Below are 22,294 nucleotides of genomic sequence, written 5' to 3'. Positions count from 1 at the left end.
CTGGGGGAAAAACTTCCTCCTAACATCCAACCTAAACCTCCCCTGTCTCATTTAACATGAATTTAACATGATCTCTCCTGCTTTGGTGCTGGTTGGACTGTGATGAAGTGTCCTCCCATGGCTCTGACATTTCAGAACTGTTTTCCCCCCCCAACCCCATGGGGAGCACACAGATGTGACCATTAGCTACCACCATCAACAACACCGCCATCCCAGGCTGTGGCACTTTGGTTGCAGTCACTGTGACACGGTGACCCTACAGCAGCTGGAGCTTGCAGCTCACTCCAACCAGAGCTCTGTTTGTCTGGTTTTGTTTGTACAGAACCATGTGGCAAATCCCTGCCAAGAGCCTTGCGAACAGCAGACGGCAGCATCAGCCAGCAAGCTGGGACTCAGCACAGCCCTCATCCTGCTGATCCCTGCCTTGTTCCAACAGAGTGTAAGAAAGACAAGCGAGGGCAGGACTGGGAGAACCCCAGCAGCTGTGCTGCTCTTCCCCACCTGCTGCTTCCAGCACTCAACATGGCAAAACCACCAGCAATGAGGTGCAGCACCCAAATACCCAAATTCTGCCCCTCCAAAATTCTAAAGCACCCCGAAACATTTGGGGCTGGTTGGAAGGAACATTTTAGGGTTTGGGGGCTGGTTGTGAGGAACAAACATTGTAGTTTGGGGGCTGGTTGGGAGCAACAGACACTGCAGGGCATTTAGGTTGGTTGGAAGGACCCCAGACGTTATAAGGATTTTTGGTTGATTGGGAGGAACAAACACTGTAAGGCTTTTGGGTTAGCTCGAAGGACCCAAACACTGTAGGGTTTTTGGGCTGGCTGGGAAGAACAAACCAGCTTTGGGGCTGGTTGGGAGGATCCAAACACCGTGTAGGGTTTGGGGCTGGTTGAGAGGAACAAACATTGTAGGGCCTGGGGGTTGGTTGGGAGCAACAGGACATTTGAGTTGGCTAGGAGAACCCAAACACTTAGGGTTCTTGTGCTGGTTGGAAGGACCCAAACATTGTAGTGTGGGGGCCTACAATCAGCTGTGGGGCCAACTGGGAGGACCCAAACACTGTAGGGTGTCAGGGCTGGTTGGGAGAACCCAAGCAAGGTAGGTTTTTTGTGCTGGTTGAAAGCACCCAAACACTGTAGGGCTCTGGAGCCAACTGGGAGGACCCAAACACTGCAGGGTGTCAGGGCTGGATGGAAGGACTCAAACACTGTAGGGTTTTTGAGCTACTTGGGAGGACCCAAACCTGGTAGGGCTTTGGGGCCGGATGGGAGGCCCCACCACCTCTGGGTGGTGCCCAGTGATGGGCCCAAAGCACGATGCTTTATGGCCAGGACCCTTACCCCACTGTGACCCCTCTGTGGCTCAGCCCCATCACCCCAGCACCCATCAGCAGCGCCTTTCTCCAGGGATGCGTCGGCACAGAGACAACGAAACGTCAGCTGGCAACTCCGGTTCTTTTGTCTTTTCTTTTTTTTTTCTCTCTTTTTTTTTTCTTTTTTTTTCTTTTTTTTGTCATCTTTAACTCTTGCAAATGTCAATCAACAAAGCTACACATTTGTTTTCCACACACCAGCGCGATTGGAGAGAGAGAGAGAGAGAGGGAGAAAAAAAACCCCATCACCCCCCACTCTCATAAAAGTCAGCAGTGAATATTAAAAGCGACCCCCAACTAAAAGAGAAGAAAACAAATTTATACAGAGCTCAGAGCTATTTACAGTGACAGGCTCGAGGGAAAAAAATAAGCTATCTCCCGACAGAGAATTCAATTATTATTATTATTTTATTATTATTATTTTAAATAGTTTAAGCTACCTCAGCTGTTAAACACAATCAAAGCAGAAAGAACCGACTGCTTAATTTTATTTAATATTTAATCAGAAAATTTTATCTACAATAATTGACAGAGCCCTCCCCCCATCCTTCCCCCTAAAAATTATTGCAGTTTTTTTGCCCCAAACTGTTCTTTTTTTTTTTTTTTGGCCTTTTTTTCCTTTTTTTTCTCTTTTTTTTTTTGCCTATTAGTTTTTCCCCCCCCATTGCAATATACACATCATCGCCCCCTTGTTCCGCCGGGGCGCCCGAAACCAGCATAAAACATGGGAAAAAAAACAAAACAAAACAAAACAAAAAACCATCAGTGGGTCAAAATACTCTTTGCTTTTTGTAGGTTGCTTCTTCTTTTTTTTTTTGTCTTTTTTTTTTGTCTTTTTTTTTCTTTTTCTTTAAAACCGACAAACTCACGATTGCTAGAAAAAGCTGATTGTACGCACAAGCGGGTCAGGGTGGAAGGAAGAGAAGGTTTGTTGTTGAAGCGTGTGTGACTCAACCCGGCTTTGTTTGCAGAAATCCAACGTCCATCCCTATCGGTGCCCCGTGCCGAGACGTCAGCAGTGACAGATCCAGCTGCAACTGAGCTTGCTCTTCCTCCTCCTCGTCCTCCTGCGCTGCCGCCGCAGTCCTCCAGCTGCCTTCTCCCCCTCCCCTCCCGCCTCCCCGAGAAACCTCCGTCCACGTTAAGAAGCCAGCGAACTGATTACAAAAATAAGGATCATCTCTACGTTTGGCTCAATGAAACCGACCGTCCCGCCTCGTCGCGTCGCCAACGCCCAACGCTTTGTGGTTGGTTTGGGGGTTGGTTTTTTTTTGTGATTTTTTTTTCTTTATTTTTTTTTTTTTTCTGTTTGTTTGCTTTTTTTAAAAAAAAAAAAATGAGGAGGAAAAAAAAAAGAGAAGGGGGGGAAATGGGGAAAAAAAGGGGGAAAAAATGGGGGAGGAAAGGGGGGAAAAAAAGAGGGGGGGGGGAATGGAAACCAAAGGGGAAAGAAAGGAGGGGAGGGGGGGAAAACAGGGAAGGGGAATAAACAAAACCCACTGAAAGAACCCCCCAAACAAAACGAAACAAACCCCCTCCCCCCTTTTTGCTCCGAACACTACGAGCTGAAGAATGGCTGCGGTTTGAGATATCAAAAATCTCAGAAAAATATATAATATATATATTTATATATCTCTGTACGTCTCATTATTTAAATTTTTTTTTTCTTTTTCTTTTTTTCTTTTTTTTTTTTGTTTTTTTGTGTGTGTGTCACATTCCTCGAAAAGCGGTTTATTCAGTCAGTAGCTGCTGAAGAAGGCTCTTCTGTTGGCCCTGCGGGGTCGGCGGCACCGCGGCGGCTTTCGGGGCGCCCAGGGGAGCCGGCGGGTTCAGGTAGGGATCTCCTACCAGATTCACTGTACACTGCACGTCGGCAAACACCTGAACCTGCTGTACCTGCTGGGACACAAAAGACAAGAGGGGCTCTTAGCGGGGATGGGGCAGGGGCCGGCGGCGACGGACTGGGAACTACGTGAAGTGGAAACTCACTAGAGACTTCCTCTAGTCTGGAGCCACCACAGAGAAGAACTCTTCTGTCTTCTTTTCCTACAAAAAGAAAACCGCTGCACTCATTCGGATCAGAGCTCGGCAAGGTTCACAACGTTGCTCGTTCGGGAAAAAAATAATAATGATTAAAAAAAAAAATTGGGGAAAAAAAAAAAAAAAAAGGAAAATATTAAAAAAAGAAGAAAAAAAAAAAAAAAAAAAAAAGAAAGAGGAAAAAAATCAGCTTGGCTCATCCCGGGAAAGGGGCGGCCATAAGGCAGCGGCACGGGGCAGACTGGAGGCGAGCGAGGTCCGGAGCTGCTTTACAAAATGAGGAGCGGTGGTGTGTGTGTGTGTGAGCACAAGGAGCCCCGCGGGGCGCTCCGAAACGAGGAGACTCATCAGCGGCGGGAGCGCAAAGCACGGAGCCCGCGGGCATCGGCGCTCGGACTGGCAGGCACGGACAGACAGACGGACAGATGTCGCCTCCCCGCTCCCTCCAGACATTCCCTTCCAAATCGCCTTCCCTTCCATCCCCGGGATGGATCGTTCAGACTGAAGACCTGAGCCTAGGAAAGAACTCCTCCCGCTGCTGTCTCCTCTTGGGCTGCTCTTGGAGACGGATGGGGCTGAGCACCTCCTGTGCTCAGTCATTTCCCGGCTTGGCTGCAGAGCTTCTGCTCAGTGAGCAGCTCTCCGAGGTCCCCAAGCACCACTGCACCATAGAATCCCCAAACTGGAAGGGACTCTTACAGGCCATCTGTCCCATTTCCTGCACTGAAAAGGCACACCCACAGCTCCACCAGTGCTCAGAGCCCATCCAGCCTGACCTTGGCTGTCTGCAGGGTCGGGACACCCACAGTCTTTCAGGGTGACCAGCAGCATCAGACTTAGCCCTGCAAACTGAAACAGTCCTGGCTAACAGCTCGCCCAGTGCCAAGCATGCCAACATGGCATGGCTGGAGAACATTCAAGTTTTATTGGCAGCACAGCAAACTCCTCTCTCTGTACCTGAGATGTGCTTAGCAGTTTCTTACTGACCTGCGCCCCATCTGCTTCTGTTTTCAAAAGGTCAGTGGAGGAAAGCTGGTTGCAGTAAAGGCCCGTGGGTCTCAGCGCCGGGTCGTTTACCTGTCAAAAGCAATAACAAAGCTCAGAGTGGGCTCTGGATGTCCCCAAGGCACTCATTACCCTCTTAAGCTGAGCTGGGTGGGTCCGGGAAACTCAGAGCCCAGGTGGGTTTGGGGAGGGGGAGCCCATGGGGCAGCACCAGCATCCTCTCATTCTGAGGCTGGGATGCATTTTGTCTTTCTCTCAACCTCCTGCACTTTGCCTTGGGCTGCTGCCAGGGACACGTGGTCTCCAGGGAGCGTGGCGTGTCACCAAATGCATTTGACACGAGGGGGAAAAAGCTGCTGGGGAAGCTGCAAGCCCCAGCCTGCAGCACTCCCACACAAACCCAATGAGCCAAGAGCAGCTCCAAAGAGCTTAATGGCACTGAGACAAACCCCAGCAGCTAAAATTTCAGGAGGGGCAGAGCCTCAAACAGCCACAGTGCTCAGCCATGGCTGGTGGCAGTGTCCTGGGCACAGTCAGCCAAGTGCAGGTTTCCACGCCCTCAGTTTGGATACAGCTACCAGGAGATAAGCAAACCCATCCCCAACACCTTGTCAAAGCAGCTCTGGAGATGCTGGGATGCTTTGCCTTCCCCTAAGGACACAGAGACTGCAGCCTCCCCCAAGTCTAGCACAGCTCAGAGCAGTGTCAATGGAGCAGGGACATCTGCTGCCCTTCTTGGGAAGGGCTGGGGAAGGGGAACCCTGAAATGCATTGTGGCAAATCCCCAGCACTAAACCCACGGCCAGGGGAAGGTTGGGATATGCACTGCTTGTAAATGAAGAAATCACAGAAACAAATGAATCTAACAAAGCTGGGGAGACCCGTTAGGAAAGCAACCCTCCAGAAAGCTGGGGAGGGATGTCAGCAATGACACTGACCTGTTCTGAGCACATGGAGTTCATCCCAGGCATCTGCAGCGAGTTCATCTGCATCTGTCCTGCCATGGGATTCATGTTCTGGACGTTGGTGTTTCCTCCTGCCATGGAGACCGTGATGCTCATGTTGTTGTACATTCCCTGCTGGGCCGGTGCTGGCTGGGTCTGCCCCGTTTGGCTGAATACGCTGATGGAGAGGGGAGAAAAGGGTTAACCAAGTGCTGGTGGGAGGATGCTCTCTGCCTGCCTGTTCTGGAAGGGATGAAGCATGTGGAGCCATCAGAGGAGCTTTAGCCACCCGAGGAAGCCCTCGAAGGCCAGTGACTACTGTAGGAACATCTGCTCTCTGCCCCTCAGTGTGACGTGGTGGGGCAGGAGGGACAACAGGGACGAGAGAGGACCATCAAAGAAGTGATGCAAAGCCCTGGGTGAGGTGACATCAAGCTCTGCTTGACCAGGGAAGGTCAGCTGAGCTATCAGCAGGCACAAAGCAACACAGCCTTTTTAATTTTAACTTTTTAATTGATCATTCCTGGAGATCTGAAGCTCCAACCTGGCTTGCACAAAGCCAGTCTGATGGCTCTTCCCATTCGCTTCCAAAGTCTATCAGCTTTCACAAGACATAATGAAGCCACCTCACTCCAAGAGCTCCTCACTGATTTAAACCACTGTGCTGGGTCCTTCTGGCCATCCCAAGACAAGGTGAGCAGGAAGCCATGGGTCAGTGGTTGACTTGCACATGGAGTGAGGACACTGGATGTAGGTTCAGCCAGGCTGGGACTGTCTCCTTGGTGTCACCATGTCTGCTCTTGGTGTCCTGTCTGTTCTTCCCACGTCTCACCTCCCCACCCAGGCTACCCCAGCCCAGGTCAGTAGGGCAGGGGCTCCCTTACTGTCCCTTCCAGCCCGACCCACCCAATGACACCACGATGACCTTACCTGCTGTTCCCCATGGCTCCCTGCTGCCAGGTCTTCATGTCGGGTGACTGATAGCCCGGTGCAGGTGGTGCTGGCTGCAGCATTGGGCTTTGTGATGGAGGGAGCTGTGGTGACATCAGGGGACTGCTGGGGCTGAGCGAGGGGGCGAAGGCAGGCTCATTCTGCTGACCCATGCCTGGGGAAGGAAGGACAGACAGCATCAGCTGTGTGATCCATTAGCAGCCTCCCCTCTTCCTCCTCATCCTGCAACTGCTGCCATCAAACCCTTGACTTTTGCCCTTGGAATCTCTGGTTTTCATTTCAAGCAGCTCTATCACTCAAATTCAACTAACTCATAGATGAATGATTGGGGAAACCGGCTCACCACGTGGTTTCCACCAGCAGGTGCTCCAATTTCATACCACACCTTGTGTGGAAAATAGCCAAGGTAATGCCAAGACAATGGCACAGGTGCTTCCTGCAGGGCTCTGCTCATCGGTTACGTGTGCCATGCTGAGACCCCACACTGCTGCTGAATGGGAGCAGCTTCAAGCACCTGACATCATCCTTGCACCACTCTGCACAGGCTCACCAATGTCATCAGAGCTCTTGTGCCCAGGCAAGAAGCATGAGCTGGCTGCAGCTCATTTCAGACATCTCAGCGACAATAAGGACTTTTCCGGAGCATATAAAGTTAAGGAAGCACAATTTAGAGAACTGCTTTGCAGTTTCCTTTTTGCAGAAAGAATGAACAAAGAAATGAATCATTGGCCAAAATTATCTATTTTGAAGGGGATTCAGCCAGGAAAGGTTTGCTTGGGATATACAGAGCAGTGAGATGTGGTGCGAAAGACTGGATGTTGTGCTGAGGGACATGGTTTAGTGGGAGCTATTGGGAACAGGTGAACGGTTGGACTGGATGAGCTTTTAGGTCTTTTCCAACCTTGGTGATTCTATGATTCTATGAAACGGTGGCAGTGTGGCTCTGCCCTTTGCCTATCCTTCCCCACTGCTTTTACACCACTGGTGTAAACGCAAGCAAAACCCCAATGGCAGCAAAATCCATCCCGTGTGCTATTTGCTAAACGTGAGTTTTCTAGGGTCACCCCTGTTCTTCTCCTATCCCCGCACCCCTCCAGCTTGCCCATTCCCTTGCCAACCACCCCTACCCAGAGACGTCGGTTCCAAGAGAGGCACGCAGTCCCCTCCATCCCCACCTACCTGATCCCGAATACTGAAAGATGTTCTGCTGCATCTGCGGCGTCATCCCGGCACCAAACTGCCCTCCGACGCTGCCCATCATCCCCCTGGTCACCATGCCACCACGGTTGGCCAACGCAGCCTCAGGGCTGGATGCCAGCTGCGAGAAGGGGCTGGTGGAGGTGGGAGGGTTCCCGGGGCTCGTACCGTAGTTGGGGGGATAAGGGAATTGCTGTGGGGGAGCCTGGGGGAGGCGGGCGGCCCCCATTTGCACCGGGAGCCCGGCTGAGGGTGGGAGGTTGTTGCCAAAGCTCTGCTGTCTCATGAGGATGGCTCGCTGCTGCATGAGCTGCCGTTGCCGGTGCTGCTGGCTGTAGAGCTCGCGTTGACGCTGGGCCAGCATCTGGGCGTTGAGGGGAGGCTGTGGGGAAGGAAGATGTTAAAAGAGTTAACTCCTCTTTGCATCTCAGTGTACAGCTCAGAGCCCCGGGAGCCACAAGCCTTGCCCCTCTTTGGGGCAACAGGCCTCGATTTGTGAAGGGAAGCTGGGAGGAAAAAAGGGAACGCAGCACCAAGGAGCGACTGGGGAAATGCTGTAGATTGGATATCTGTGCAAATCAGTGGTTGAGGATCTCAAAGGATCAGCCCCCATCCAGGCTGTGTCCCCCAGCCAAATGGGAAAGCCTGTATGATTGTCCTGCTACCAGGTATGATCGCCTAGTTATGGGATCATTGCTTCTAGTGGATGCAGCAAAAGCCTCCTCTTGTGCCCTTCACAGAATCATAGAATGGCCTAGGTTGAAGAGGACCACAATGCTCATCTAATTTCAGCCCCCTGCTATGTGCAGGGTCGCCAGCCACCAGACCAGGCTGCCCAGAGCCACATCCAGCCTGGCCTTGAATGCCTGCAGGGATGGGGCATCCACAACCTGGGCAACCTGCTCCTGTGCCCTTCAGGGAAGGCTCCCAGCGAGGAGTGCCCAACACCAGGATCTCTGACCTTGACCCTGTAAAATGACATTTCCCCTGGCACTGGGCTCCTTCCCTGGGCTCCTTCCCTAGCTGCCGGGCCAGATGTGCTCCCATCCATCACCATAGGAGCTGCAGCGCAGCAAGAGAGAACTCAACAAAGCCATCACAACTGCCAATGGAGCTCTGATGGAAAGCGCCGGGTCCCTCTGTCTGCAGCTCATATTCCCCACCAGAGATGTTGTGATGCTTAACGAAACTTGCAGGCTTCTCAGAGAAGTGGAATAAAGTTACCAGAACTCAGCTACGCTTTCCAAGTCCTCCTTGCAGGGAGCAGATGTTTTTATCCACTTTATTAGAAGTGAAACAAGAACTTTAGGGCCTGGGGATTTGCAGGATCATTAAGAAGATTTCACTGGAGATTCTGGTATTTAAAGGATGGCATCTATTTTCCAAAGATCCTTCTCAATTAACGATCTTGGCACGTTTGTCTCTAAGCGATAATGAGGTCTTTGTGCCTTACCCAAGTGTAGGGGATGGAGTAAAGGGGGAGGAAAAAGAATCACAAAGGCACATCTGGAGCCACTCCTCTGCATGGTGGGTGATGTTCCCATCCCCAGGGAATGAGCAGATGGGACTGAGCTGCCTTTGCCACCACGCTGCATCCCCCTTACCTGCGGGGTCATCTGCTGCTGCATGCCTGCCCTCATGTTGATGCCCACGGGGGAGCTGGCTGCAAACTGGTTGAGGATCGCCTGCCGGTTCTGATGGATCAGCTGCAGGGAAGGGAGGACAGTCAGGAAGGTTTTCCAGCTACAGATGCAGATGTTCCAGCAATATTTTCCCTTAGTGTCCACCCAGCCTCCGGCTACTCAAAGCCCTTCCAATCTCCCCTCATCGCAGGACTGGCGCCGCAGGGAGGACGCTGCATCCCTCTCACCCATGGATCCAGCTGGGGGTTGGGGGGACTTTACCTGCTGCTGGCCCTGCAGCCGTTGCTGCAGCTGAAGTCGCAGCTGGTTGGGAGCCGTGGGGGGTCGGCTGAGCGTCTGCCGGGGCTGCATGGCCATGGTGGTGGGGAAGGCACCGCGCGGCGGCGGGACCTGAACCGGCATGGGACCGAAGGATGGCTTCTGCCGGACCATGCCGGGGAAGGCGGCAGGGAGGTTGGTGGTGGGAGATGCTGAGGAGTAAGGCTGGGGGTACATGCCGGGCTTCTGCTCCATCATCAGAGGAGGGGTGGCTTGCTGAGGCTGGAACCGTTCCGTCAGGGCTTCCAGCCCGCCGCCCTGGAAGGGAGAAGAGGAAGGAAAATCTTTACGCTGGAGCCCCACCTGCAGCCATCCCCATCCAGCACAGCTCAAGGCCAGAGCTGTCCCAAGTGGGGTTAACCATCATTCCTCAAGGCTTTGATAATGCTGGAGGGATGGGAGTGATTTCTGCTGGCTTGTTTTGGAGCAAAGACCCCAGGAAAAAAGTCCTTTGAGACGGGCTTGGAGTTCATCTCTCTATATCCAAAGCAGTGATGGATTGTGGTGTGCTCACTGCTCATGGAATTATGGAAACCATGGAATCGGGGAACCATAAAATCAGAGAATCACAGAATCATGGAACCACATGGAATAATGAAATCACAGAACCATAGAAACATGGAATCATAGAACCACGGAACCACAGAGCCATAGAATTGTGGAACAGTGAAATGACAGAACCATAGAAACATGGAATAATGAAATCACAGAACCATGGAATCACAGAACCATGGAACCATAGAATCATGGAATCATGAAATCACAGAACACAGAATCATGGAGTCATAGAACCACAGAATCGTGGAGCCACACAATCATGGAATCACGGAATTACAGAATGGTTTGAGGTGGAAGAGACCTTAAAGCCCATCCAATCCCAACCATGGCAGAAACCATGGCAGGGACATCTCCCACCAGACCAGGTTGCCCAAAGCCATCTATCTTGTTCTTGAGCATCTCCAGGGATGGAGCACCCACAGTTTCTCTTGGGCAGCTTGTGCCAGGGTCTCACCACCCTCATCAGCATCTCTTTGGGCAGAGCATCACACTTGGAGGATCAACAGGAACAAGGGATGTAGTCAGGTCTTCTCCCTCTTCCATAAATTAAGATGGAATATATATGGCTCAAGGACTGGGTTCCAGGTCATAAAACAGCAGCCTACAACCAGACTTGAGGCTTTTCTCATCTTTCCTCCCCAAACGACTCCCTTTCCACCCAGCTCTTCCTTTCCCCACATCCTCAGTAATGTGGAAGAGAGGGAAACAGCCCAAGTCCTGCAGGATGGAGGGGGCTCAGGGAAAGTCAAGGAGATCCATCCATGTCCTGAAGTGACAAAGCATCTCCAGGGCAACCACGTGCCTTCCTTCATAGCCAGACTGGACGGGGACTGAAGTATCTGGGCCTCAAGTGCAAAAATTTGAAGTCCAAGTAAATCCCTAAGCTATTCCCAGGGATGTGAAGTCCTCCCTGCCAGTAACACATCCTACACAGGGAGGTGGTGGGGTCACCATCTCTGGGGGGGTGTTCCACAACTGTGGGGATGTGGCACTGAGGGATGTGGTCAGTGGGCATGGCGGGGTGGGTTGGGGTTGAACTTGGGGATTCTGAGAAGACTTTTCCAACCTGAATGATCCTGTGATTCTGTGATTCACGGGCTTTCAGTTCTGCTCATTGTTTTGGAAAAAGCACGCGAGCACCACGGGGCAAGGAAAGAGAAACCACTCCATGAAAAAACCCGAGCAATGCATCTCATCTTCCACGTCCCTTACTCTCTGCCTAAATTCAGGCTTCCCCCTGGCCATGCCCTGTTATTTAGAACAACCCAAATCCTTCAGATGCCTCTGCACGGGCGCCTGTGGCCGGGGCCATGGTGCTATCTGAATCAGATGGCAACGCCGGAGCAAAACTGTCATTTTTTTCCACGGTTAAATTAGAGGAGAGGGGCAGCTGCAGTGTAAGCCAATCTCAACAGCGAGGGCTGCGGGCTCTCATACCAGCCAGGCCATTAGCTATATTATTAGGCAGCACAATTAAGGCTCAGGAATCTGTGCCTGTGGGACTCCAGCTGGAAGACTCCTCCACGCCCCAACCCCAAGCGCGGCGGGGAAGCGGGCCGGGCTGCCAGGCCTCCCCACGCCCCGACACATGAGCTGCCCTTTGAAGGGCTGACGTTTCTCATGGGGGATGGCGTTTTTAAGCCGACAGCGGCCTATTGGATTTCATGGGGATGCTTTCCAACTTTTTTTTTTCTCTGTGGAATGGCAGAGGATTAAGTATCCTCTCCGAATCTGATGCGCTTTCCCACTCACATCTGGCCTCCCGTGACCAGATGTTGGAAATCCTCCTCCACGCTCATGTCAGAGCTCAGCATCTGCTGGAACTGGATGATCCTTAAGGTCCCTTCCACCCTCAGCTGTTCTATGACTGTATGACCTGACCCCGGGCCCCGACCTCTTTCCAGCCCCACCGAGCCTCTCTACCTGCACCAGTTTGTCAATGCCAAGGGCTCGGTCCAGCTCAGCCAGCTCTGTCTCATCCTTGCCGCTCAGGAAGGACACGAGCTGCTCCAGCAGTGCCTTCTCATCGTTGCGGCCCTCCGGGGTGGTGGGAGGACACAGGAGCTCGTCCAGCTGCGAGGTGATGCAGGGGCTGCGGAGACAAAAGCCCAAGGAGACAAGTGAAGGGTTGTCAAAGCAGCAGCGGGGCTGAGCCATAGAAAATCCTGCTCTGCACTGCGTCGTTGGCCTCCCACCCACGACCCCACTGCCAGGATGAAATCCCATGGGGAATGGAGCCAGCGCTGTGCTTCAGTGGGGTTCTGGAGGACCACTTGGTGCTTTTGCTCTGCAGGAGTTACAGGCAGGGCGGCGGGAGGCAGAGCACAACGTGAGCAGGGAGCGGAGCGGGAGGTTGGGAAGGCGCTGGGACAGCTGGAAAAGAAACAGCTGAAGGCAGAGGGAACCTTTTAGTTGCAAAAAGAAGATTTCTGACAAGCTCGCTCGATATTCTTTGGGAATAAGATTAATATGTAATGAGAGACATTCCAATGACGTGACTAATTGGAGTCAATCGGATTTGCCGGGTCTGACACAATGAAGGGAGCCATGGCACATCACGCTCACAGAGAGACACAAAGGAGAGAACTGGAGCATGCCAGCAGTTCCCAAGCAGCAGACATGTTTATCCTTTTAGCTCCAGATGAGGACCAGATGTACAGTAAGGAACTGAAGCCAATGGGACCGAGAGTGCTGCAGCCAACACACGCAGTTTAATCCAGGGAAAGAAATACCGGGCGCTGGGACTTCTTACATTACAGAGCAGGGGCAGAGAGGGAAGCAGGGAGATGGAGGTGAAAAGCAGGGCTGGTTTCCTGCGGCCCAGGTCCCTGCTACTGGCTGCTTTGTACTGAACCACTCAGAGGGCCAAAGCCAAAGATAAGATAAGAGCTGGCTGCTCAAAGCCATCAATCCTGCAGAGAAAGTGGGGGACAAAGTTTTTCTCTGCATTAACACGCAATGAGAGGATGAATGCAGGCTGGCAATTTCTCTTCGTCTCACCACAGACCTCTGCGTGGATGGTTTATAAGGAGACCGTGGGACAGTACAACCCTTAGATAGGAAATAAACCTCCTAAAGTGAGCACCATGTGTGCAGCACCCCATGCAGGTCAGCCCCATGCTGGCAGGTGGGAGGAATTTGGTGTCAAATGCTGCTTGAAGTCCCATAAAACATCTCCCTGGCATGGCTGCCAAAGGCCTCCTGCCCAGCACAGATGTCCTGGACACCGAGGGCATCTCTGCTGGCACAACATGCCAGTGCTGTGGCCATCAAGCCAGGCCCTGGGTTACATTCTTGATCTTGGGGGATTAGAGCAAGATGTGTGAGAGCCGCCTGCAGCACCCTGGATGTAGTTCAAGGTGCCTTGGACCTGGACCACAGTGCCTCTACCACTCTTCCATCAATGACACAGAGCACTTAGGCTCAGAGCACAGAAGGGGGCGTGTTGTAACCATCGCACTTGATGAAGAACTGAAGATCCAGATGGGTTGGGGACAGAGAGAACTTGCAAGGAAGCTCCCCTTGACCAGGTGGGTCAGCTCACTGAGCAAGGCAGGAGCTCTGGTGATGGATACATACCTTGCAGCTGGAAAACCTTCACAACCCCTAAAGCAAAAGCTCTGCTGGTAACTCAGTTAAGAGAGGAGTTGCTCTGCAGCTGGAGCCCAATTGAAGGCACACGATGCAGAACAATCTGTGCATGTTATCAGTGCAGTTTATGGCTGTGCCACTAGGTGGAAGTGCACAGATCCCAGCCAAGCCTCTGACTTCAGACTTCCTCTCCGGCTTTATAGAGGAATCTGCTCTCTTCAATTTCTCTGCCGTTGCTTTTCAAGTCTGTTGTACCAAGGCAGAGCCTGGAGACCTCTGCAAGGGCTGACGAACCCCTTCCTTGTGATGAAGCAAGTTTTGGAAGGGGATGCTGAGAAGCAAGCCTTACCTCCAACACAGTGTCTGCTTTTTGCTCTGGGGGACTCAAAGTGCTGCTCCAAAGACTGCCAAGGCAGCTCTCACCTATGGAGCTCCATCAGACATAAGGCTGCTGAAGTTATTGCAGGGAAGTGAGGTGGGAAGTGAACTGGGCACCAGCAAGGCTGCCTGGCTCCGTGCTTGGAGCACAGGGCTGCTGAGTAAGGTAAGGTCATTTTCCCCTGATAAAGCAAGTGAAGCAGCATTTTAAGGAACGTTTGTAGCTAAAAATCAAGATTGATTTTTAGCACTGCTCTGCCCTTTGCTGGATATGCCCCACAGATCTCACACCGACGACGAAACTGCAACACCACTGAGATGTAAAGGGGAAGCTGCTTCCTTGCAGCAAGGACTCAAGCTGATGTAAACGCTCTTCATTTAAACAGGGATTGGATTTATCTCCCAGTAATTTCAAGCAATGAGAGGCTGAGTCTTTCCAGCCAAAATCCAAGATCCATGTGCACAGCAGAGACCACTTAGGCAATTCTTTTCTTGGGCTGAGTGAAGAGTTTTTAGAAATGAATCCAAACTTAGCTCCTAGAAGAAGATGTCTGGCTCTTGCCTTGCTCAAATACAATTCTTACACGTTTGCTCTTTGTGGCAGGAAAACAGAAGCTTTGCTTATCTGTGAAGGATTTAATTAGCAACCCATGGATGGATTTTGGCAGCGAGGGCCGCAAAAGGATCCTCCCAGAGCTCATCATCTATCTAACAGGTACCTGACCTCTGGGCATGGGGAAGGACTCAGCCCCTGTCCACAGTGCCAATGCTGATGCCTTGGAGAGCTCCTGAATGACGAAGCCCTGTGACCTCTGTATGACACCAAGCAGAGAGCACCACCAGCAGGGCTCCCTGCCCTCCTCACCTCCAGCCTCAAAATAATTGACCTCCAGGCTCCTGCAATAGCATTGCTATGGCATTTAGAGCCAAGGAATGATGTTGCATGCTGAGGTGATGACGCCTTGGCTGCTGTGCTGGGCAAGGACCTAAAGAGGACCTTTCAGCTGAAGCCAAGCAAATGGGGACAGCGAAGAGCTGCAGTGACATGAAGACACAAAACTGTCCCGTGGCTCTCGTGATGCCACTGCTGACCCCAGAAAGAGAAATGTGGGAGAATTTTAGCTGCAGTATTGGTTAGTGAGGACTTTCAGTGTGGATATATGGGATTAACTGGCTCTGGAGCAAGAACTGATGGTGCATGCCCTGTTTACAGAGGCAGAAATTGCTAGAGCATCCCAGAGTCCTGCTGGGTGAGATGAAGAAGCCACCCAGCTGCAGTACTTACTCTTCAGGTTTACTCAGCGTGCTTCGGTTCATGGGTGCCATGCTGTTATCTGTCCATGGGATCTGCTCACCCATGCCTGGCTGCCCAAACTGGTGATCTGGCACCCCCATCTCCAGCTCTGACATCCCTGTGGGTAGAAGAGGGGTCGGGGGAGGAAGCGTTAGCGTGCCAAGGGGACTCAGGCACCCTAGGGGATGTGCAGAGAGATGCTGGGAGTGGGCAAAACCACAGCCAAGGTGCCATGCTCATGCCCAAGGCACGCTGCCATGAAGGCACTGATCTTTCTGCAGATAAATCCTGTTAGAGATAACATGCAAAAAATTCAGAGCTTGGTCTCATACTCAAACCCGAAGGATGAGCCTGGGCTTTGGGTGAACACCTGTGTGGCTGCTCCACCAGATCTGTGTGTCCTCAAAATGTACCAACGCTACGACCCCATCTCAGTTCCCCTTTCCTGAACATTCCCAGCAAGTTTCTCAAAATCTAGTCAAGTCAGAGGGCTCATTCTTGAAGGCCAGCTGTTAGCACTGGAGATTGTAGTTGAAAAAATAGCACACGCCCATTAGCATCTTCTGACTCTATTTTGGAGAAAAGTTAATTTGTGCAGGGAAAGGAGCCAATGCAATTAGATTAAGTTTAGCACAACTCGGAGCCTGAGCACAGGACAGGGAGATTTATGTGGATGGAGACTTTACATCATCCAACTCGAAATAGAATCACAGAGTCACAGAATCAATTAAGGCTGGAAAAGACCTCTAAGATCACCCAGTCCAACCCCAAGCCATCCTCACTGTGCCCACTGACCACGTCCCCAAGTGCCACATCCCCACTGTTCTTAGCACCTTCAGAAGATCAGAGAACACCTTGGCTACGTTGGCCATGGAGCCCCACGCAGATGGACACAAGGGATAAGTCCACTTCTGGCCAGGTTGGGATTGCTGCTTCAGGACATGTCATTGGTGGCCAATCCCATGGGTTTGCAGGGGCCAAGGATGTGAATCTGTATTTTTTTTCCCCCCAATAAAATACAGCACTGCAGAGAACTGAGGTGCCACCAGCACAGCTTCCAACATCCCAACAGAACAGAAATCCCAGGCACAGCTCAGGGAGGGCAAAGGAACAGGAGGCAGGACCTGGTGACTTGGTAGCACATCCAGAATGGGGAACTGCCCTATTTGGGGGCAAACCCAGCAGTGCTTGGTGTATTCCCTGTTGTCCCAAGGTATCCCCAGCTCCAGGCAATGACAGCTCCCAGACTGAGCTTGTTTTGTGGGTTTTACACCAAAACACAAGAGCCCTAAGCTTGCTCTTGGATGGAAGCAAGGAGAGGTGTTCCTTTACTTCTTGAAATGTCTTGAAAAAAGCCTTAAGGTTGCTTGGCAACAGGCAGATAAAAGCAGTGGCAGCAGTAGCTCCAGTGGGGCCGGCTCCACGCAGCCGCAGTGCAGAGCTCCAAGCCTTCCCTGCTTGCCTGACAACAGTTCCCAGTTCTGTTTCTGCTGAAAACTGCAGTTTTTTCCCAATCAAAGCATCAGCCTGCAGCTGCTCACGGTCATGAAGACGGGTGTCATGCTGCAGCTGCACAACGGCCTCCAGAGGAGGGAAGGTCATGGGTGGGACCCTGAAGCTGGTGCTGGGCTGATGCTGGGCACTGCTTGGAACGGGTAGGAAAACTGAGTGCTGAGCAGCTCAGCAGGTTGTGAGCATTGGGAAAAGAGGGGATCTGCTGAAGGAGGAAAGCTCAGATGGGGAAATACAGAGCATGGGCATAAAGAACAAAGTGAAAATTTGGGGCCAGTGTGCTCTCGTGCGTCTTGCACAGACGTGGGGCCATCTGAGCAACAAAGGGAGATGCCCTCTGTGCAACACATGAAACTCTTTGGAAAGAGAAGCTGCCAGAGGGAGAAGGTCAACGTCATAACAGTGTGTCGGGGTGTGTGTCCTCCCAGTTCAGTGGTCAGGGCAAGAGCTGTTGCTTACAGGTGAGCAGTGACACATGCAGGATGCAGGATGCCAGGGGACAGCAGCTCAGTCCCATCCCACACCATCCTTGCTACCACACTGGAGGAGCAGAGCTTCTGTGAGGTCCCTCTTCCAGTGTTGCTCAGTGCTAAATCCTTGAGGTGAGCCCCTTGTTCCTGCAGCCATATCAGCACAGCTGAGCTGTTGGGTGGACCTGGCCACCGCACCGTATCAAGGTCACCCCAAAGCAGCACAGGCACTCCAGGCTTCATGGAAATCTATTTTGACTTTAGTATGGCCCTTATTCAGAGGGCAGGGAGGCCCTGGCACAGGCTGCATAGGGAAGCTGTGTGTGCCCCATCCCTGGCAGTAACCAAAGCTAGGCTGCAAGGGGCCCTGTGCAACCAGCCCATGGCAGGGCTTGGAACTGGGTGGGCTTTGAGACCTCTTTCAACCCAAACCAAGACACCTGAGCCACTGGCTTGCTTCATGCAGCTGGAAAGAGGAGGAATGTTTGGGTTTGCATTCTTGAGATGTCAGAGGGGCTCTTCTCTGAATAGGGGTGGAGATGCTCTCTCATTCTTTCTCTCATGGCATTTTTTGACTTTTTAGAAAGAAAAGGTGGACAGGAGGCATATTTAAGCCCAGTTCTGCCACCCTGCACTTCTTCAGCACCCACAAGCATGAACACAGAGTCACAGAGTCATTCAGCTTGGACAAGACCCCTCAGATCTCAAGCCCAACCCCAGCCCACCCCACCGTGCCCACTGCCCACACTTCTCAGTGCCACATCCCCACAGTTCTGGAACACCTCCAGGGATGCTGACCCCACCACCTCCCTGGGCAGCTGTGCCACTGCAGCACTGCTCTATAAGAGAAGAAATGTCTCCTAATTCAACCTGAACCTCTCCTAGTCCTGCTCGAGGCCATCACCTCTCAAGACTTCTCCTTGGCTTTCCCTGTTTGTAACCTGGCCCAAAAAAGCCCTCCAAGAGAAAGCTTTCCCATCACATCCCCCTTCTGCTGTCACAGCTGGCTGAGCGGAGCAGGTGCCCATGGCAGCACATACCTGTGTCAGGTGGGAAGGGGTTTGGTCCCGGCACAGTGCCCCTGCCCTGCTCCGCCGGCGCTCGGGGCCGCGGGCTGCTGCCGTTGGTTGCGGGGAAAGCAACTGGCCTCAGCTGAGCTGGCTCCAGTGGGTCACAGAACTCAAAGGGGGCACGAGCTGCCTGCATGCCCTGCCCGCTGCTGATAGCTGAGTTTGGAAAACAAAGATAAACATGTATATGCAGAAATTCAGATCTCTCCCCACGAGCTCATCGCAACATCACCCGCGGATGCAGTGCCCCGCCAGGAAGCTGACACTGGGTACTCTGGGCCAAGGGAGAAGGCTTGCATCTGTGAGATGTATATAAATAGGTTTTATACAACAGTAGAAGAGAGGATGAGAACCAATTCCTTCACAGTGAACAGGGATTCCTCTCAGGGGAGTGGCAGTAGTACAAGTGAAGCTCCTCGATGCTGCCTGTGTGCACTCCAGCTATGTTCTGCTGGGCACTGCTGGCTTTAAATCAATTAAAACCACATGGGAAAACGATGCTGTTAAGCCTCGCATCGTTACAACTCTCATTTGCATGGATTTTCACAAGTTCAGCTGCAGCTTGCCAGCGGGGAGCACGTAGCAAATGCTTCTGTTCACGCTCAGACCTTCTTTTCTGTATTTCTGCTGGGCAGTGATGCAGGGGATGGAATAAACTATAGCTGTGCATCAGGAAAAACCACACATGGGACAAAGCCCTGTGGGACCTGTCCCGGCCGCTGTGCTCATGCTGGGGCTGGCAGAGGACTAAAGGGGACCAGCGAGGGTGGCACAGGGCTGCTGATGAGGACAGGCACATGGCATGGGCTCCAGACAACAGCACTGTAACTTGGGGGCATTTGGACAGCCAAGTTTATGCTCTGCTTGTAAAAGCCTGCTGGCCCTGTTTGCTGCTCACACCCCGGCACGGGGAAGCCAAGGAGCCACAGCTGGAGCCCCTGGCTTTCTCACTTGCTTGTGGGCTCCTTCAGGGGTTCTTTCAGGAGCAGGTGAGAATGCCTCACTTTGGAGAAAAAGCAGGGTGTTTTTTGCAATTTTAACCCCTCCCTATCCGTTCTGACACTAAACCTGGGCGCACTCAGTCCCATCGCACTGTTTCAAAGTGACAGCAATGCTTCCAAACCTCCATTTCCAGAGGTCAAACTGCTCAATCTGGAGAGAACCCGAATCCCCCTTGCATTCTCTGTGCTCCCACCCCCTGAGGCCCCACGTGGGGACAAATCCCAGGGCTGACACCTACGGTTGAGGCCGGCGGGGGCTCTGGGGGCAGTGCTGGGCTGCAGGGGGGCTGCCAGCATTTCGGGTTTGACAGCCACGCCGCTCTCACTCCTCTCCGGCCCACACAAGCCTGGCAGCTGGGCAGCTTTCTCCAGTGATGGCAGGAGTTGGTCCAGCTGCTCCAGTTCGGCAGCAAACTGAGGAAGGAAAGGAGAGCAGAGGTTGGTGAGTTTGATTCCTTTGCAGCAATACAAAAGTGAACTCCGCAGGAAAGGATCAGCCCCAAATCACAGAAATGGGCACTGATGAAGCTTCTAAATCAAAACCACTCCAGAGTGGGTGGTGGCACTGGGATGGAATTAAGCAATGCTGGGATAATCCCTGGGCAATCCCAGATGAATGCATATAGAACCATAAAATCATTCAAGTTGGAAGAGGCCTTGAAGATCCTCAAGCCCTACTCCAACCCATCCCACCATGCCTACTGCCCACGTCCCTCAGTGCTGCATCCCCACGGTTCCTGAACACCTCCAGGGATGGTGACCCCACCACCTCCCTGGGCAGCTACAAGGATGCCCCCCAGGGGCCAGGTTCCCCACCACTGAGGCCCATTCATGCCTGCAGCCCATATGCTGCAATGAGCAGCATTATGAACAGCTCCACCAACATGGCCAAATAAAACCAATAACGATTTCAAACATGAGATCACAAAATTGCAGAATTATAGAATGGCCTGGGTTGCAAAGGCCCACAATGCTCATCCAGTTCCAACCCCCTGCTGTGTGCAGGTCACCAACCAGCAGCCCAGGCTGCCCAGAGCCACATCCAGCCTGGCCTTGAATGCCTGCAGGGATGGGGCATCCACAGCCTCCTTGGGCAACCTGTGCCAGTGCCTCACCACCCTCTGGGGGAAAAACTTCCTCCTAACATCCAACCTAACCCTCCCCTGTCTCAGTTTAAAACCATTCCCCCTTGACAATTTGCTTTGCTAATATACATATGGTCATGCTGAAATGAGAAGAATAAAAAATGGTTCACTCCAGGAGAAATGAATTAAGAGAACAACTGCCCCAAAGTGCACTCCTGTGCCTGCTTGGGGCACACAGTTACCTTGATGGAAAGGAAAATGACATCCAGCTCCTTCAGCCTTCATCAAGGCTGAGAGCAGATGAGCGGGTGTCTAGCCCAAAGACTGAAGTAAATAGGAAAGGTGATGGGGAAGGGATTTGTGCTGGTGGATGTAACAACAACAGGTAGGGATTTAAGGGTCCAAGATAAATGAGCTTTGGCAAACAAGAAAAATATCTGAAGGGAAGTCCAATATTTCAAAATTTAAGGGCATTTTGTGTTTCCAGAAGAGCTGCCCTTCAGTGTTTGGGAAGGTTAGGCCACTCACCATAGACAGACAACCTGAAAGTGCACTGAAAACCTTTGTGTATGATGGAGGGCTTCAGGGTTACTGCTCTCCACGGGTCCAAAATGAAAGGAGCCATCTCCAGATCTATCCAAGTGCGGCGAGAAAAACTGCAGAAGGCAGCTCTGTCTGCTTGCATTACTTCTTGCTTTTTCTCCCCCTTTCTGAATAAGGACAAAAAAAACCCACCCAATTTTCTCAAGCAAAGGGATCACAAAGGAGGAATGCTGTTGGATCCTGGAGGGGCTGAGCCCACCCAGGCACCTCTGACATCCCCACCAATGTCACATTTCTGTCCTGACCTTGTGCAGGGCCCTGTCCCCATCCCCACTGCCTGTACTGCAGGAATGAACGGGGGCTGTTAACACACGACAGTGTGGGTTTTTTTTCTTATTTACAGTGGCATTTTGAGAATTAAATGATGTTTAGGCAACACTGATGATGAGCAGCGTAATGTGAGCAGCAGGCATTGATGGCAGGATTTATAATGCAGTACTCAGGGCTGTGTCCTCCTGTGCACGCCTTCTATCCGACCCTAACCCAGAGCCCTGCAATGAAGGGTATCCTCGCACACTTGGGCATAACTGATGCCCTCAAGCAGGGAAATTATGCTTCCCTTACAATGGATGAGATGAATGCAATTAAACAGCAGCCCACGGTGCCCTCTCAGTGATGCAGGACCACACCGGCACCTTCTCCACTTGGATGCCCTTCTTGAGGCATCCTTCCTCCAGCAACAACAGCAAGCAGAAGGCTGGGAAACCAAATGGCACAACTGCAAACTGGGGGAAGGGGAGGGGGAGAAGACAAAGCAGAGAGCTGGGGGTTTGGGAGAGCTGGCACAGAGCAGAGCTGCAGTCAGAGCTGAGCATCCCAAGCATCCTTTTCTTTCCTGGAAGAGATCCTGGAGGAGCACAGGGCATTTTGCAGCAAAAGGAAGCGAGGTTGTGTTCTTGGAAATGAGCACAAGGATGAGTTGGAAAGAAAATAATTATGTGAGGTGAGTGGCAAGCTGCAGCGTGCCCCACCATTACGTCGCCCTAATTGATATTTCAATAGAAACATGAAGAAAAAGTCCGAGGCAAGTGCTTGGTTTTATTTGCAATAGCAGCTCCTCTCCCCACGGCTCTCTGAAGCAATCCAGCTAGCAGAAATCATGTGGCACTGAGCTCTGTCCTCGGATGCTGAGCAGTTATGGGCTGTTTGCTCCTCTGAACACACAAGTGAAGGCTCCACAACCCTGCTCCTGCCGCCGTTGTTAACTCTTAGGAGCACTTCTGGTCCCATACATAGGTTTGCTATTCTCCAGCTGT

At 52.1% G+C, this 22,294-nt stretch overlaps 1 protein-coding gene across 7 annotated transcripts in view; it reads right to left on the bottom strand.

Annotated features, from left to right (window-relative positions):
- Positions 1-2,797: 2,797 nt before the first annotated feature.
- Positions 2,798-22,294, bottom strand: part of NCOA1 (nuclear receptor coactivator 1) — a 155,125-nt gene continuing 135,628 nt past the window's right edge. For 4 of the 7 annotated variants that reach the window (XM_048937296.1, XM_048937297.1, XM_048937300.1 and 1 more), the window contains 11 exons: positions 19,590-19,764; positions 18,320-18,505; positions 15,289-15,415; positions 11,958-12,126; positions 9,420-9,734; positions 9,120-9,221; positions 7,498-7,897; positions 6,298-6,472; positions 5,362-5,545; positions 4,406-4,495; positions 2,798-3,277 (listed from right to left, as the gene is read on the bottom strand). In XM_048937296.1, coding sequence (XP_048793253.1) covers positions 3,110-3,277; positions 4,406-4,495; positions 5,362-5,545; positions 6,298-6,472; positions 7,498-7,897; positions 9,120-9,221; positions 9,420-9,734; positions 11,958-12,126; positions 15,289-15,415; positions 18,320-18,505; positions 19,590-19,764 — 2,091 coding nt within the window. In that variant the 3' untranslated portion in view covers positions 2,798-3,109. Of the gene's footprint in view, positions 3,278-3,367; positions 3,425-4,405; positions 4,496-5,361; positions 5,546-6,297; positions 6,473-7,497; positions 7,898-9,119; positions 9,222-9,419; positions 9,735-11,957; positions 12,127-15,288; positions 15,416-18,319; positions 18,506-19,589; positions 19,765-22,294 lie in introns of all 7 variants that reach the window. The other 3 variants (XM_048937303.1, XM_048937302.1, XM_048937301.1) reach the window with 3 other exon arrangements.

Source organism: Lagopus muta, chromosome 2 (genome assembly GCF_023343835.1).
Source record: "Lagopus muta isolate bLagMut1 chromosome 2, bLagMut1 primary, whole genome shotgun sequence".
NCBI classification, from domain to species: domain Eukaryota; kingdom Metazoa; phylum Chordata; class Aves; order Galliformes; family Phasianidae; genus Lagopus; species Lagopus muta.
This window is presented reverse-complemented; position numbering and strand designations above follow the sequence as displayed.